Here is an 18,025-nt window from a genome sequence, read left to right as displayed (position 1 = left end):
TGTGCGTGCGTGTGTGCGCGTGTGTGTGTGTGTGTGTGTGTGTGTGTGTGTGTGTGGACACCAGCTGCAGGTAAACAGGCCCAGAGGCATTCACACCTGGCCAGTAAATCAGGGCAACAGCTAGCCCCTCCTGCGCGCACACACACACACACACACACACACACACACACACACACACACACACACACACACACACACACACACACACACACACACACACACACACACACACACACACACACACACACACACACACACACACACACACACACACACACACATTCTAACAACCAGAGCTTTCTATTTATTTTCGCGTTGAACCAACAGTGTCCTTTTAACCACTTCCTGTACCGGTGAGGAGGTCAGCCGTCACTTCCTGTTGATAATCTGTCACGATGTTTACAGCTGTTGATTCTGAGCTGTCTGAATATTTTTTATTGAGTCACATTCATACACTGTTAAAAAATCACAGACATCTTAGTGATGTCACCCACTGGTTCCTGAAGAGACAGAACGCCATCTTCACTTTCGATCAGTTTAGTAAAAGTTGAAGAGAGGCGGGTCTTAAGCCTCCTGGCAGACGGCGACAACACGTCTGTTTATTTTTTAGATCTGTCAGTGGAGCTCGACCTCTTACCTCCACGATGCTCTTCAGATCTCTGACGTACGCCTGTTCTGTCTCTACGATCTCCAGAATGATTCGCTCCAGCCGGGACAGCTGCCTGGGCGTCGCCGCTGCTGCTGCTGCCGCCTGATTGGCTACTTGTCCATTATGGGTGTGGCCTCCACTTGACGCTTTAACCACACAAACTCCTCCTCCTCCAGGGACTCCTCCTCCATGGGGCGTGACGAGAGGAGTCAGGTCCAGGCTGATGTCGGAGCCGTTCCTCTTCGGCATGGAGGACGTCGAGGAGGCGTTGTAGGTCGGCACGGCGCCATACGGCAGAGAGGAGGACGAGGAGGACGAGGAAGAGGAGGAGGAGTGGGAAGTGTCCTGCAGGGATACAGAGGACGCAGAGGAGGAGAGGGAGAGGGAGGCGGGACGCTCGCCGTCAGAGCAGACGGTGTTGACCGAGGTGCAGGAGGAGGACGAGGCTCCTCGATCGCCGGATGACATCATCCGACTCACAATCCCACTCAGAGACGAGACCGAGGAGGGACGCTTGGCGGCTGCGGAGACACAAACAGAGAAGAAAAGATTTTAGTTTGAAAGCCGAGTTACTAACATCAAAATAAAACAAACAAAAACAAGAAGAGACCTCTTTTACAGAGAACACAGGTGCTGACAGGAAGTGACCAGAGGTGCTGACAGGAAGTGACCAGAGGCAGAGCACAACATCAACAGCTGTTCTAGAGAGATCTAATCAGCATCAAAACCATCCTACATATCATCATCATCATGAAGGTCGTAGGTGTTCATAAAGAGCTGGGTCTTTAGCTTTTTCTTAAAGGTGCAGAGGGACTCTGCAGATCGAATCACGTTCCACCACCGGGGGGCGACAGAGGAGAAGATTCCTACAACTGATGATGTGATCTTTCAAACATATATTGCTTCTTTTTTTTGGCAGTTAAAAATAAGTCAGATGAACAAAGTTGAGCCAAGAAAAATGTATTCTGCCCCTTGTACTTAATGGTTCTTAATTGTGGTGCGTTCTTATTCATAACTCCTTTGTGTGAACCCGAGGTGAGGGGGTTTGGAGGTGTGTCTCTGGAGGAGAGCGGAGGCGTCAGTATGGAGGAGGCGTGGCCTAACAGCAGTTTGTTTTGGTTTCATGCTGGAGCTCAAGGGCGACACCTACTGGATCAAAGAGTCGCACATTCTGTCTTTAAAAACATCTGAGTAGTTCCCCTTTTATAGAAAGGTGTCGAGATGTAAAGTAATGCTTGAAAACAGCTGGCTCTGTAGTAAACACTCACAGAAACAAGCGTGTTTCATGTTTTGTCCTCATACCAGCTTTTTTATAAAGTGTTTCTCAGAACCAGCTGGAGAAGCTAAACCATCTCCATGCAGCAGTGTCCATACCTGCATGATTTCAAGACAAAGCAGGAAGAACGAACAACAATAAGAAAATATAAATATAAATACAAATATGCCAATTTTCTCATCATTAAATCAAAGTTTAACTGCAGCTGTGTATCTCAGAGTAAACAGGAAGTGTGTGTGCAGAGTGAAAAAGGTTATTCTTCGCTTAGTGAGTCTGCTGATGTGAAAAGAGGAAAACATCTTTAAAGGTTTCAGAACATCGTGCATTGAGAGGTACTTCATCCTTTAGTGCATGGGCTTTAAATTCTCAAACACTTTCATGCAGAACACTTTAAGCGTGTTTGCATCTCATGACTCATCACAGCGGCCGCGGGTCAAAACCGACCTCGGCCCTTTGCTGCAAGTCATCCTCCGCGCTCATTCCCCGTCTCACTTCAGCTGTCCTATGCATCCATCCATCCATTATCTATGCTGCTTCACCCGTTTGGGGCAACAGGGAGCTGAAGCCGATCCCAGCTGTCATTGGGTAAGAGGCGGGTACACCCTGGACTGGTCGTCAGTCAATCACAGGGCGACGACAGGTTAATTAAGAGTCAGCAGTTAAGCTAACGAGCATGTCTTTGGACTGTGGGAGGAAGACGGAGAACCAGGAGAGAACCCACGCATGCACGGGGAGAACATGCAGACTCCACACAGAGAGACTCCTGTCAGACGGGGATTCAAACCAGGAACCTCCTCACTGTGAGGAAACAGCGCTAACCACTGAGCCACCATGCAGCCGCCGTCTGTCCAATCAAATAAAGGCAAAAAGAAAACATGGTGGTGCCTCGCTGCGTCTGTGTCCACGTCTTTAACGAGGTTACAGATTGACAGTTTCCAGGTTTCTGGGCTGAAATCTCTCATTTTTCTGGTCTCATAAAACACCTTCTCCCCTTTTTAAAATCATAATTATATCATTTCCCTCGGTTACAACCTTACGACACCCTGTAATCAAATCATTTCCAGTTTCCTCGCAGACAGAGACACACCTGTCAGGACGGCAGGCAGCGAGACGAGAGCTGCACAAGTGTTTAAAGTTCATTAGTGTTTAAATTCCAGACATCCTGGCAGGAGGAATTTCCGAATGCAGAGTGTTAACTGAGAACATTTTCCTATATGCACCCATAAGATCCTCCTTTTCTTTCCTCCTTTTTTTCCCAGCGTGTAACAGCACAGGTTCTTACAGGAATCACTTCCCCAGCTGCCAGCGGTGTTGTAAAGCAGTTAACCTCGTGGTATGTACACAAGGCGAGCGTGGTGCAGACCTGTGGTTTAAAGACTTGTTGTTCTTTGTTCCACATGAAGAGATGACGGCGGTTTAATTTGGGAAAAAAACCTCCATAACATTTTGTAAAATCGTGTTTGAATTTAGTGGACGGTGCTGAAACATCAAACCCAACAACCCCCGCAGACGTTTCAAGTCGCGGTCATTAAATTCAGAGAGATGATTGTTTGTTTCATGTTGAGAGAGGAGGAGTGTGTGTTGTGGACCGGCTCTCTCTGCAGACTGGAGTTCATCCAAATGAGCATGCTAAGCTAACGTTAGCAAGTCTATCATTTAGCAGGCTTGAGGCGCCTTCAGAAGCTGGATGGTTACTTCTACTGACTCCATTGTTTCAGGTGGGAGCTTTGCAGCAGCTAGCATGCAGCAAAGTTGCCACTTGACACACAAAATGAATTTAATAAAAGTATTTTTTACTTTTAAATCAGCGCTGTGTGTATGGATGTAGTCACAGTTTAAACAATGAGTGGAAAAGAACGTTCTGGCGAGTAGAGAAGAGTATAAGCAGCTGGCCACGCACCGGTCTGAACGTCATCGACCGACCCCGCTCACTCCCAATGCGTCTTCCTGAAGATAATCTGCTGCGTTCCCACATCAGCACACACTGACTTCATGTGGAAACTTCACCAAGCAGCTGACTACAAAAAGTCTTGGCTAAGTCGGGTTGAAAAATACGGCTGTTATCGTTCAGACATGCAGCGCACCCCGAACATCTCGGGGAATTTTCAGGAGTTTTGTGCATCAATGAAAACACCAATACAAACATTGTTGTACTAAGAGGTTGGTGTATTACTGTTTTGAAGCCTCCATTTTGCATGTAAGCTGCCGCCATCATGATTTTTTTGGAGCCAAAAGGGACCATTATTGAAACCTGTCAATCAAAATGTAGCCCCGCCCTAAATCTTCCATATGAGCATTAAAATTATACAATGAAGAGTCGTTTGTTTTCAGTGTCCACGCTTTCAATCTGTGTGTTATTTCTCAGACACAAACAGCTGAAGAGAAGTGCTACACACACACACACACACACACACACACACACACACACACACACACACACACACACACACACACACACACACACACACACACACACACACACACACACACACACACACACACACACACACACACACAGATCAGCAGCAGTTTACAGCCTTATTTAGACATGGCATTCAAACATGCTTTGGTTCTCAGCCGACATCACAGACGGGTGAGTCAGTAAGGATGTGTGTGTGTGTGTGTGTGTGGGTGTGTCTGTGTGTGTGTGTGCGTGTGTGTGTACAAATAACTGACTTCATCCATGCATCCTGTTTCTAATGAGTTTTCTCTCTTTCTTGCATGGTGCAAAAATATTGAGTTTATACATTTAGCTTATTTGAGGAAAAGAAAGGCTGATGGTGAAGTTTCTTGTTGCCATGAGAACCATGAACACAAAGACAATCTGCAGTAACTCGGTAGCTGCAGTCACACCAAACGTGTCAATATTAAACCCGAGAACATGTTGATAAGAATCACAAACCTAAATCAGAAAAATCTGCAAGTTAACCCGAAGCTTCAGGGAAAATAAGTCACTCTGGAACACATCAAAACACTGCAAGAAAGGAATTTATATAAATATGATATTCCACTTTGACCAAGCAAAATCATTTCACCAGCTTCAGCCGTGTTAATCGGGGTATACTGGCCATCAGCATCCATTGTGGTTACTATAAAAAATTGCCTGTGCCCCATGGAACAATAAAAAATGGCGTCATCTTGATGAATATAGTAATCTGTTTGGCATTGGCAGAGAAGATTTGGCAAGTTTTTCATGGGCGCAACCCACATACTCAGCTCTGCTGCTTATCCCACAAATGCATCTTCCTTACAAATGTGGCACCATTTAAAAATAGAAATAAACAGGCTTTCCAACAGATAAGATTAAGATTAGAAGATTTGTTGCCAAAAAACAAATAAATAATCTACCAAACACAAATTTCCTTACTTTTTGTGGGATGTCTAAAAAAAAAGATGTAATGGATGTCATTTTAAGGTTTTTACAAACTACATATTGGCTGTTTTCATCATATTTTTTGCAGTTTTTTTTTACATGACAATCAAGAAGATGAACAACAGATTATATTTGAATTCAGTTTTTTTTTTTTTTTTTTTTTTTTTAAACCTGGGCTTTAATCTGACATGCACAATCTTAATGATGATGGTAGAGGTAGACAGATTTTCTGTGAGGTAACATTGCTGTTTTTGTCAATGGAGTCTGGAAGCTCTGAAGAGAGCAGCGTAACAGCTGGTTTTGGTTTAAAAATGGAAAGATACCCATTAACAAAAACCTTGTTTTCAGACACTTAGAATAACAATTACAGCCTTTTGGTGACAAACAAAATAACTTTTAGTGGACAGACTTTGATAGTCAGCATTTGCACCCATAGCTTACATTGCAGCCATTACAGCCTGTTTCTCTGCTGCAGGCTTTAAGAAATCAACAGATGCTGACCCCAAACCTTCATATAGGCCCCCAAAATGTAAGAAGAATAGGATCCAGATTATTTAGACAGCCTTTCTATTTTAATTGTCGACAAAATAAATGACTTGTGGCAGCCCTAAATCCATGACAAAACCCTAAATAAAGCCAATGAATCAGCACTTTCAGCCAAGAACACCATGAAACAGTCAGACTGCAGGAAACTCACTAATCAGGAACATCAGTGTCTCCGTCTGGACTTCATTTAAAGTATTTAAATCTGACAAGAGGAAAAAGTCTTGTAACATCGAGTTGGCTCTTTCATTAAGTTTACTACACTGATTTATTTTCTTTGCGTGTTTGAGAATATATTTAAGGATCTGGAGGGGCAGAAATCAGACGATTGTTTAAAATCTCTGAGTTTTATGTCTGACTGTGACACGTTCCTTTCAGACTTGAGTCATGTTAAAGTGTTGCAGGTCTGAAGTGACTCCACATGAGAGTGTCTGGTTTCGCTGAACAATTCTGTAACGATGTGCACATCTAAAGAAGCTGAGCCGTCCTTACTCCTGATGAGATCACTATAATTTTCTCTTTGTCCCTCCTTCCCTCCCTCCCCCGTCTCTCCCTCTCTATGTCTTATCAGGTCTGGCCCTGCTCCAGAATTGAAACCACCATGACTCCATCTTCTCGTTATAAACAGTGCTGACATGGGTGAGTGCCGATGTCGTCACATCATCAACGCCATATCAGCTGAGAGAGAAATGTTCACAGAGAGAGATCGAGACAAAGAACGGGAAAAAGATGTGGACCCAGATCATTGGTACTGTATCATGGGTAACTATATTAGGAAGCTACAGTAGCTAGCGTGAAATACTCATAGTATCTTGAAATCGAGCAGGAGAACCGAAGATGCTGTAGCGCTCAGTGCATTTACTGTATATTGTCGTAGCGATAGAGGGGTGGGATTATTCATAAGGAACCCAAGTGCTTCATTGAGCCCCTTATTTGGCCCCGCCCATAAAAACCTGAAACTCAACTCGTGAAACACGTTTTAACGGTCTAAATCCGATGTTCAGTCAACGATAGTGCTCAGTCTTTTCACATGTTTACAGCTACTTTTTTTTTTAGCATGTTTAGAGACATATTTCTGAATTTACTTTACAGGGACTTTAAGTACATGATTACAAAATGCATTCATCTTGTGTAGAGAAAAAGTTTGCAAAAAGATAAAAAGAAATAGTGTGAGCACATCCAAGCAAATTGCATACATGTACAGGACTAAAAAAATGTATAAACTTCCAGAAAAATTAGAAAGGTCTGCACACCCTTCAGCTCCCAATTAGAGACTTTATCAAGGCCAACGTTTCGATCCAAAGCATAGCCCTTAATAAAGTCGCTCATTGGGTGCAGACCTTTCTATTTTTTCTGCAGGAAAAGTTTGCAGACAAAAAAATCTAAAAAACAAACTCATCAAACCAACTCGACGAAATAGTCTTACCTTCAAACGTTTACACCAACAGATCAATAAGTACAAATCTACAGATACATTAGAATCGCAGATACAGAGTAGCAGTCGTTGTACTTACAGTTATTGTGCACTTTTCTGTGTGTCAGACAGTTTGCATGCTGTTAAAAAGTCTGACTCACGTCTGTTCACCGTTTGTGACCGTTTGTGACTGAGTGTGACTGAAGTCTCTCAGTCACACTCAGACTGGTACAAAAAAAATGTCTCAACATGTGTGATTTCCTGTTTGTTTTGTTGGCTGTGTTCATGCACGCTTGTACGAACTTCTGTTTTTATGAGGACCATTTTGACAAGTATTTTGTTGGGACGTGGAAACCAGCTGTTATGAGGGGTCAGACTTGGTTTCCATCCAAGAATCAGGTTTTCGTTTGAGTTTCAGGACAATGGAAATGATCATAATGAGTTATCAAAAGCAAAGTTCTTATCTGAAGAACGTGAGTGTAGGAGAGATTGAGAAAGAAGACAGAGTGTGCGAACCTGAGTCAAGGATGGCAAAGGATGTGGTTTGGTGCATTTCATTGTGTTTCTCCTTTGCATACTCTCACACACCTTCAGACACACAGTGTGAATAAAACCTACACATCATTTCAAAAATCAAAAACAAAGATGAAATGAGCTTCAGAGTTTACAAAAACAAAAATGATCTCCTAAAGATATAAAACAAGTAAAGAAACCAAAAAATATTCTTATTGACAAACTGATATCAAATAATTCTGACTATAATTTCTAAGAAATTAAGAAACTGGTTCACCAATTTTCAAAGTAATTGTTGAAATAATTGACAAATTGGCTGCAACGATTGAGTCATGTCTCGTTTGATCTAAAAGACTCATTCAGAGAGAGATCAGCCCTTGCTCTCATTGATTTAGATTTGGCTCAACTTGCACTGGACAACAACAAAACATGAGGCTGTAACTGTTTGTTTAAGCAAAAGTGCGTCTTAATTAGTGAAAACAACGCCAACCTCGTAGCTTAAAACCTCTGTGTAAATTGTAGACTTTATAATGAAATCCTTGTGTCTTTTTATCCCTTTATCTGGTGTTTTCTTTGCAGGGATTTGGCCATTTAAATCCTCAGCTGGACATTTCCCCTGCACTGTTACAGCACAGTGTGGAGATCTAGAGGCCTGGCTATGCTAGACAGCACCCTGGATTAACCAATATAAACTCTGCTCCCTCCAACACAGACCTTTTTCCAAAAAAAACTATTTTCAGTCCTTTTAACTTGCTTCTGTTCAAGCTTAAGATATCCAAGCAGCTCCCTGTTGAGATTGACATTACAAACACCTGTTCTCACCACAACCTGAGAGGCCTCGATTCACTGAACCTATAATCACAACTTTAGAGGACCTGAATGTGTTCCCTGAGGAACTCCTTCATAATATCTCAGGGTCTTAAAGCCATGATGTTCTCAAACACGTGGACAAACTTCAAACATGACACCGCCTACTCATTTTCTTGCTCCAGTGTTGTAAAGTCTGACAAGTACCTGAATCTTGAACACCACATCATTGGGGAAACTCTGTCTCTGTTACGTAAGTTTGAGCGGGACTCTGAGGCTGACATCATAAAACCTTCAGACACATCCACACAGAAAGAGCAAGCTCTGACAGATAAGGTCAAACCTACAGTGTGAAGGGTCTTAAGTGCATAATTAAAAGCTGTTTTTTAAATAGTTTTTAAAGTTGAGTAGCTCAATATGAGCTTTTGATCAAAGATAGAGCATCATAAGGCTTTATGAACTCACATCATGCAAAGCTTCTCTAGCTCTTAGATGGCATGTTGGTGGAGTTTCTACTGTTTCATTATATAATATTCTACAATTTGTGTTTTTGCCCTGTAAAACAACTTCATAGAAAAAAAATATTATATGTCTAAGTGAGTCGATGTTGCAGCCCCTCATTTCAAACATATGTAAGGACATTTGGATCCATCATCCTACTCTTAAAAATCAATTTTCCACCATTCACCATGTGTCTGAAGTCAGTGAGCTGTGATCATTTTTAAGTTGGAATTCCCCTTTAAACACACGCCATGAAACTATAAGGTTGAGTAAATTCCAGTGAGTGTGTGATTACAGTAATAAGAGAGTGACTCCTCGCTGTTATTACGTGTTCAACAGTGATGCAACATGTTGCAGCTTCAGCACGGACATTTCTTCGAAGAAAAAAAAAACAGATCCCGGCCTGTTAGAGAAGCTTTAAAACAAACTGAAACCCATGGAGTTCCAGTGAGAAACATCTGTGCATGTACACGACTACATGAAACTTTATTTTCTATAAATATGCTGCCCTTTAAAGGTTAAATATGTAGTAAACTGTTTGAGAACCACTGCTTTGAAGATGACTAATAGTTAGGACTATCAGTCAAAGAGAAAATAATCAATTATCAGGTGTTCTTGCAAACTGAAGACGCTCACCTAAGAGGCCGCTGCAAACATTAAAAAACATATATATAATATAATCTTCTGAGATGCAATATTTAACTCACCTCAACAAAAAAGTCCTTGTGCCTTAATGTCACAAAATATGACTTTAAAATATATACATCCAAGGACAGAAGTATAAGACAAACACAAAGCACATGTATGTAATTGGGGTTAAATTAAATATTTTAGAAAAGCAACTTAAAAGAGGATAACTTTATTTAAAATAATATGTAAATAACAATATTTACAAGACTAAATAAGAGCATAGTGCAGTGGTAAGGAGTGCCAAAGATGCTGAAACAAACATAATAAGAAATACTTTAAGTTGAGGTCACAATATTCAGCATTAAGTGGTTCAGCTTATTAGCATGCTAATTGTTAGCATACTGGCTGTAGCTTACTGGCTTTTGTACATTGAGAGCAAACTCTGCTGAAGTCAGATCCTTGTATGTGTGAGCATACATTGCCAGTAAAGCTGATTCTGACCTTTTGGAGACTTGTAGGGTCTGAAAACAAAGAAATAAAATATATTTAAAAAACCTCTAAACATCACGAAAAAGCAAATTCTTTGTTGAAGAGGATTTTTTCTCATGTCAGATTTAACTACTTTTAATGAAGACCAGACAAAAGGCAGTGATGTTCCTCATTAGTGAGTTGCAGTCTGCTGTCTCTCGTTTTCACTCTGTTCTCAGCTGAAAGTGCTGATTCAGCGATTTCATTGTTCGGCAAAATATTTAAGATGGCAAATTGTGATTGTTTCATTGACAATTTAAGTGGAATTTCCATCATTTTGACAGTTTCTGTTACATATTTGTGGGTCTTAAAGGGGACATATTCTGAAAAATCCACTTGTACAGTGTTTCTGAACATATATCTGTGTAACCTGAGAGTCTACTGACCCACAACATGTTAAATAAACCATCCAGTCCTTTGTTTGTGGTCTGCATAAGTCTTACAACACAGAGAAAAATACTCTGTTTCAAATGTGCTCTCCTTGTGATGTCACAGTGGGATTCTGGTAAAAGAAAACCCTTCCCTAGAGACTTAAAAATATATGTAAAAGTCTGACTAATACCCGTTAATATTAAAGGAGACAATGTTTAAATATCATTCATTCATATTTTCAGCTGCTTGCAATTAAAAAAAAAAAATTCCATGTGTTGGTCATTCATGCAGGCGTTCGGTCAGGGAATCACTCAGCAGCTTGGCGGAAAACCCCGTGAACAAGCATATCCAGGAACCTCATCGAGGCAGAACGAGTGGCGAGGAAGATGAAGAGGAGTTTAGATTGAGACGACGATCAGCCCGACCGCATCAGAGACTGAGAGACAAACAGTCAAGAGAGTGTTTGACGTGTGGAGGATCAGAGGGTTTGGTTTCTGAGGTCAGCTCCTTTAAACTCCCTCCGACAAAACAAACAAGCTGCTACTGATGATGTGAAGGATTTAAGGCACTTGAACACAGCACTGACTCCACAGCTTTAACTATATTTATGTTTATACTTTTCAGGACATCTCCTACAGTTAAGAATATTTAGCGGAGGATTTGTTTAAGGGTAAAGCTCCTTAACCTCTCGGGATAGACAATATTAGCTAAATGGTTCGGGCCAATAATTTAATTGAGCTTTTCAATTCATTTAATTACCAAAATCGTCATGTTCACATTGGAGAGAGTCTGAAGGTCCCCTCTTGGAAATGTCTTAAAAGATAGATAAAAATCACATTCTAAGTAATATTATGGCTTAAGAGCTTAAAAATATGTGATCTATTATTTTTTTGTATTTTTAACTTGATCAGAAACATCAGTCCTCACTTGGTCAGTGTCGAGTGATGGTCCACGCTTGGTATGGTAGGTAAGTATACGTGTGTGTGTGAGTGTGTGTGTGTGTGTGTGTGTGTGTGTGTGTGTGTGTGTGTGTTTTCAGACTGCAGCAGAGATAAACTGACATGCCGCTGCTGGGGGACAGAGACAGGAAGTGGTTCCTCTCAAATCATCGTTTACAGTACAGAGAACCGATGTGACCGTCTGTCCCCTCCGACCTTTGACCTTTCACACACACACACACACACACACACAACCACATCCTCACAGTTTCCTTGTGTTTACATTTGTGCCTCCAGTGAACTCCCTCAAACAATCTGCTAATTTTACTTCACTGTTCTGTCCGTGTGTTTACAGGAGTTAGGGAGACCGGGGTTAGATTGTACACTGCAAACTCTCGCCATAGACAATGTGGAAAAATATTCTAATCAGACACAACTGAAAGGTAACTGTCTCAATTCTCATCTGTGCAAAACAGCCTGATATGGGGTTTGATTGCATACTTATTTATACAAATTATAAAACCAATTCATTAGTAAGAATATTTGATTACTTTTGCTCTTCAAATGGTTAATCAATCAAAACTACAAAATGTTATAATTTGAGTTGAATCCCTCAGACTGGTCAGAGAGCTACCATTACTCATCAAAGGCTTTTTATATTTGTATTTCAAAATGCTGACTCCTATGTCTACTGACAAGAAACACATTTACAATCCTGCCTAACAGAGTTTTATGCTCCATTAAGTCTACATTCAACACCACTCTGGTTGACTTTTCTTTTCTTTTCTTCCTGACTGATTTTCAGTCCTGAAAGCTCGCCTGGTTTGTTGCCTGTTTTCTTTCTTCTGTTTGTTATCAGAGTAATAGGAGCCAGGGAGGCTTCAGCCACCAGCCAATCAGAGACGAGAACACAACTGTAGCTGGAAAGTGTTCTTCAGTTTCTCCTTCTCCTCCGTCTGGTGCTCACCTCCTTTACTCCCCATCACAAGTGAAACCTCCTTCTTCTCCTCCTCCTAGACCTCCTGCGTCTCAGCCTCCCTCTCCTCCACCTCTTCCTCCTCAGCATCCTCCTCTTCCTCTTCCTCATCCTCTTCCTCTCTGTTTCTATTCAATCGTTCATCGAGCCGTTTTTCTGCAGCCTTATCTTGGGCGTTCTCTCTATTTTCTGCCTCGTTCCTTTCTATGGTTATAATCAACAGATCTGCTGTGGCATTTTATTGTGTGTGTGTGTGTGTGTGTGTGTGTGTGTGTGTGTGTGTGTGTGTGTGTGTGTGTGTGTGTGTGTGTGTGTGTGTTTCTAGGCAATAACATTGTTCGGTGCTACACTTTATCACCACAAACCATACAACTTCCTGCACACAGAGTGAAAGTCACAATCAGAGCTGTGTGTACACACTGTGTGGATGTGTTTGTGTGCTTGTGCACAAATCTGTAGCCTTCATGATAATTGCAGTGTGTTCTGGTGTGTTTTTATGTGTGTGTGTGTGTGTGTGTGTGTGTGTGTGTGTGTGTGTGTGTGTGTGTGTGTGTGTGTGTGTGAGTGTTTGTAAATGCTAACTATGGAAGCCAATATAACAGCCGAGCAACTAAACAGCATGGTGGCTGAGTGTAATTACACATCATTACTGAGCCTATGAGAGTGTGTGTGTGTGTGTGTGTGTGTGTGTGTGTGTGTGTGTGTGTGTAATAGCAGGTCATTCTGCCCGGCCTCTCTCTGGTTTGCTAACAGGAAGTCACAGCTCGGGGAGAGAAAGTTGAGTCGAGAGTCTAAACACAGAAATAAATCAGTTAAAATAACTTTAAATGGTCTCCGGCTTCATGGGAAAAAAAGTCCCAACAAACAAATTCTAATGTTCAGAAGTGACTGAACTCTTCAAAGCTTTGATTATTATTTCTGATATCAATGAATTCCCTGTTGGTGATTTGACGTCAGAATAATCAGAAAAATCTATACATCCATCCATTCATCCATCCATTCATCCATCCATCAAACCATCCATCCTTCCATCATCCATCCATCCATCCATCATCCATCCATCCATCATCCTTCCATCCATCATCCTTCCATCCATCCATCCATCCATCCATCCTTCCATCCATCATCCTTCCATCCATCCATCCATCATCCTTCCATCCATCCATCCATCCAACTATCCGTCCATCCATCCATCCATCCATCCATCGATCCATCCAACCATCCGTCCGTCCATCCATCCATCCATCCATCCATCCATCATCCTTCCATCCATCATCCTTCCATCCATCCATCATCCTTCCATCCATCATCCTTCCATCCATCCATCATCCATCCATCCATCATCCTTCCATCCATCATCCTTCCTTCCATCCATCCATCCATCCATTCATCCATCCATCCATCCAACCAACCATCCTTTCATCCATCCTTCCATCCATCCATCTGTCCGTCCATCTGTCCATCCATCCATTTTCATAAATGTCTATTGAAAGTATATCATCACTATTTTCTCATGTGGTTTATAAAATGGTATTTTGTGGTAACTGTTGAACTACATTAGTCAGAAACATTTTGTTACCTGGAGCAGCAACAAGTCCAGGAAAATGCACTTTGGAAGCAGAAACCAGTGTTTTCTAAACATTTTGAGCATTAAAAACACATGAAAACTTTCCACATCACTTCCTCATGTTTGATATTACTTTGTTCTCATCCTGATTATGAAATATGCATAGAAAGGACAAGTTTGAAAATACTAGAATGCCCGTTTAAATAGTCAAGATAAGTACTTCCTCAGGCAAAAAACAGACGTCAGTAATTGGTTGTTCAGAACGGTACAAGCCCTAGAATAAAGTCAGTGTATGAAGCTATCGGCGTGCAGGAGATCAAATGTGTAAAAAGCATCAACAGGTTGAATAAAAAAATGAAATCCATGGAACATTATCTACTTAACAATGCAGGTCATGCACCTGTCATTACCTGTGTTGCTAGGCGATCTCTTGCTGCCTCTCCGTGACCCCTCAGGCATGATGTGATGATGTCACAGGAAGTAGAAACCTGGAAAAAAAAAGTGAGAAAATCCTGTTAGCTTTAACACTGACTCTCTGTCTCAACAACTTGATGGAGGTTCTTTTCCCTCAGCAGTTTCTCTTCCATTCTTTCTTTACACAAAGGGTCTCTACATAAAAAGTGGCAAACAGAGACTTAACACAAAGAGGCAGGAGGAAAAAAACGTTTAAACACGTCGTCTTTTACCAGAGGAGGAGGAAGAGGAAGAGGAGGGGGAGGGGAAAAAGGAGGTCTGTATAAAAGAATCCTTTCCTGTCTTGTGTGAAAAGAGTGAGGACATATGTAATGTTTGGCTAAAAGACAAGAATGTGGTCTCTTCTCTAAACTGTTGTGTGCGCGTGTGTGTGTGTGTTTGTGCATGTGTGTGTGTGTGTGTGTGTGTGTGTGTGTGTGTGTACAGGAGGATAACGGACTCCTACAAAGTCATTGATACAGTCACACAGATTGACCCAATTAGTCCATTGTGCGTCCAAACGAGTGTTTCTGCAGCTGTCTGCAGGACGACTGAGAGATGTGGGGAGGGTGGGCGCGGGGTGAGGGGGTGTAGGGGGGAGTCGGGGGAGTCAGTAATAGAAGCCAGATGCAGAGCAGGTTCGAAGGTTGCAGGTTGAAATCCCTTTACTATGTGTTGAAACACCTGCTGAGATCTGCAGAGCGGTTCACAAATATAATGTGCATTCCTTCTCTAGTTGTTTAGGTCAGATGTGATCGAGTTTGTGAGGAAATACTTCTAACAAGGGAAAACATTAAGTCATCATCACTCCCAAATTTGACCAATATAAATAATCCTTTCCATGTTTCTTACATACTTAATCCAGCCAGAGTAAACACAATTTTAATCTCGGTTATTACAATTCCCACGATGCTCTCAAAAGGTCCATCCACTGAGGCAGAAGTGCGTCACTACACTGGAGACTCCAGGGCTGCAACTTCTGATTATTTTCTTTCTCAAGGAATTGCTTAGTGTGTCGATAAAATGTCAGAAAAATGGGAAAATGTTGATCAGTGTTTCCGAAAGCTGAAAGAAGATGTCCTCCAAAGTCTTGTTTGTCTTGTCTGCGACCCAAAGACATTCAGTGTGCTGTCATAGCTAATTCCAGGATGTTACATTCACATGTAGCACACTGGAATTAGCTTCAGTAATTATCCAAAATAGTTGGCAAATTATTGAACTGTTTTCTCTCATAACTGATCCATTAATTGTTGCAGCTCCAGTGAATTTATTAACTCTAAATGATCAAGGCCTCCAGTTTCATTTCTTTCCATTTGATTTCACTGTGAACAGAAAAAGACAATGTTTCTGCTTCCCAAAAAGGGAAGCTATGGAAAAGTCCTGATTATGGGGAAGTATGAAGTGAAGCTATGGCTGAGGAAGGAATTTGCAGAAGAGGATATATATTTTTATCCTTGTCTCCTTCCATATGAGCTCGGTATATAGCATGAAAAATGTTTGAAGTTTTTGCTGAAAATCTGTGGTTCTTCTTGCACCAGCACTATAACGTGATACAGTTGGTGTCCTGAAAGAACTAGCGACTATTTAAGCTTGTATTTCTAGTCGTTGTCTTCACACATCAACTATGAAAGTGCACCTTTAGGGGGGCTTCTTGAGCTCAGGGGTAAGAACGGGCATCCCACGTTTGGAGGCTGCAGTCCAAGGTTGGAGTCTGACCCCCAACATTTGCTGCATGTCTTCCCCCACTTCCCAATATTTCTTATCTCTCACCACAATCCTATTTATTAATGCATAAAATGGCACAACATATATCCTGAAAAAATGCACTGTAATGTACGAGTTCACTGGATCTTATAGACGTTGATGATGTCTACAGAGTTTTGGATGACTGGATCATCTCTCCGATGTTTTTAAAGCCAGAGGGTTCAGCTGCTTTCTGTGCCTTTATTTATAGATAGGACAGTGGATAGAGTCAGAGATCGGGGAGAGGGAGAGTGAGGAGTGACATGCAGGAAAGGAGCCACAGGTCGGATTCAAACCGATGGTTGCCCGCTTGGAGGACCACAGCCTCTGTATATGGGGGAGCGCACTAACTACTAGGCTACCAGCGCCCTGCAATTTACTACACTTACCAACAATACAGCCACATACACATTCACATAAACCATGGTGCATATATCCTTTAGGGTAAAGATACATGCGTTTCTAAAACGGCAAACACAGGCTCTGGTCTCAAACATTAAAGTTAGACTCACTGTTTATACACTACTGGCTGCATTTTGAACAAAACAGCGCTGGTCTACATTGTCCTGTGAATCTGGGCTAATAAGGATTCAGTAACTCAGATAAACTATGTCTGTCCATGGCTCACTGAATAGTGCATTAGACTTAGAGTGAAAAGTTACTCAAAGGATGTGGGTTCAAGTCCTGCCAGAGTGACACTTAAAGCTGGCAGAAGAAGTCTACATTAACGCTCATAAAAAAACCTACATCGGAAAAGAAAATACCTGATATCTACAGAAAACCTCCCATGCAACTAAGATCTATTCTAACACACTCCTTCACCTTAAAATACTTGAGTCACAGACTTTACGCTTTCTTTCAGGGTCACAATTTACAAGACGACAACTTCCTGATGAGATTAGTTCCCATCTTCTTCAGGTATGGCAATTTACAATGAGAAAAACCAACACTGGATCAGAAAACAGAAACTTGTGTGTGCTCGGGTTGACTCAGGCTGTACTGTGAGCTGGGTTAGCATAACAAGCTAGTAGACAGCTAACCCAGTATTCCTACTAAATTCAAAATGGCACAGGTTCACCTGAGCATACCTTTGTCGCACAAACATCATGTTCTACCAGAAAGCCGGTGTCCAACTCTGGCATCTCATTCAGTGAGGACAAGGTGATCCTCAGAGTTCCCCCCATGTTCACAGTCTACCTGGTTTGCTGCTTCCTGTTTGCTGCTGCAAAGAGCGCCCCTACTGGTTGTTTATTCACTTCATACAACTTTATAATGTAAGTGCCAATAAGAACCTGTGATAAAATTATAATGACCAACTTGATATCCAGTGACATCTCCAGACAAACTTTTGATTTTTGTCAGTGGACAAAGAAAATGAAAAATTAGTTCAACAGAAAATGAACCAATAACAAGCAATGTAACAGCAAAACGATGTGTTTTCCTTCTTCTTCATTGCTTTTTGACAAAATGTTGGGACTTACTGTACAGTGAAGACGTTAGGAGAAGGAAACGAGAGTTTGGCCATCTAAGTGTGTGTAGTGGCAAAAAGCCCTTAAAAAAATAATCTGTGTATATTTGTGTGTATGTGTGTCATCGTCTCCTACAAAGGAATTCCCAGGTGCATTGGCTTCAAACACTCTTCGTCACACACACACTAGAACTCACCCGAGTGACAGAGGATGGAAGCAAACCAACACTCGCACTCACATCCCAACAGCAGGGTCATTGTGAGTGTATGTGTG

The 18,025-nt window shown here is 41.6% G+C and overlaps 1 protein-coding gene across 1 annotated transcript in view; it reads right to left on the bottom strand.

Annotated features, from left to right (window-relative positions):
• Window positions 1–532: 532 nt before the first annotated feature.
• The window catches only part of LOC132980878 (uncharacterized), a 29,547-nt gene continuing 12,054 nt past the window's right edge, over window positions 533–18,025 (bottom strand). Inside the window, exons 2-3 of the mRNA XM_061047247.1 lie at window positions 14,498–14,575; window positions 533–1,170 (exon numbers count right to left, since the gene is read on the bottom strand). Of these exons, the coding sequence (XP_060903230.1) occupies window positions 533–1,170; window positions 14,498–14,546 (687 nt within the window). The 5' untranslated portion in view covers window positions 14,547–14,575. The remainder of the gene's footprint in view (window positions 1,171–14,497; window positions 14,576–18,025) is intronic.

This window comes from Labrus mixtus, chromosome 9 (genome assembly GCF_963584025.1).
Source record: "Labrus mixtus chromosome 9, fLabMix1.1, whole genome shotgun sequence".
Lineage (NCBI taxonomy): Eukaryota > Metazoa > Chordata > Actinopteri > Labriformes > Labridae > Labrus > Labrus mixtus.
The sequence above is the reverse complement of the archived record's forward strand: the minus strand, read 5'-3'. Positions and strand labels throughout refer to the sequence as shown.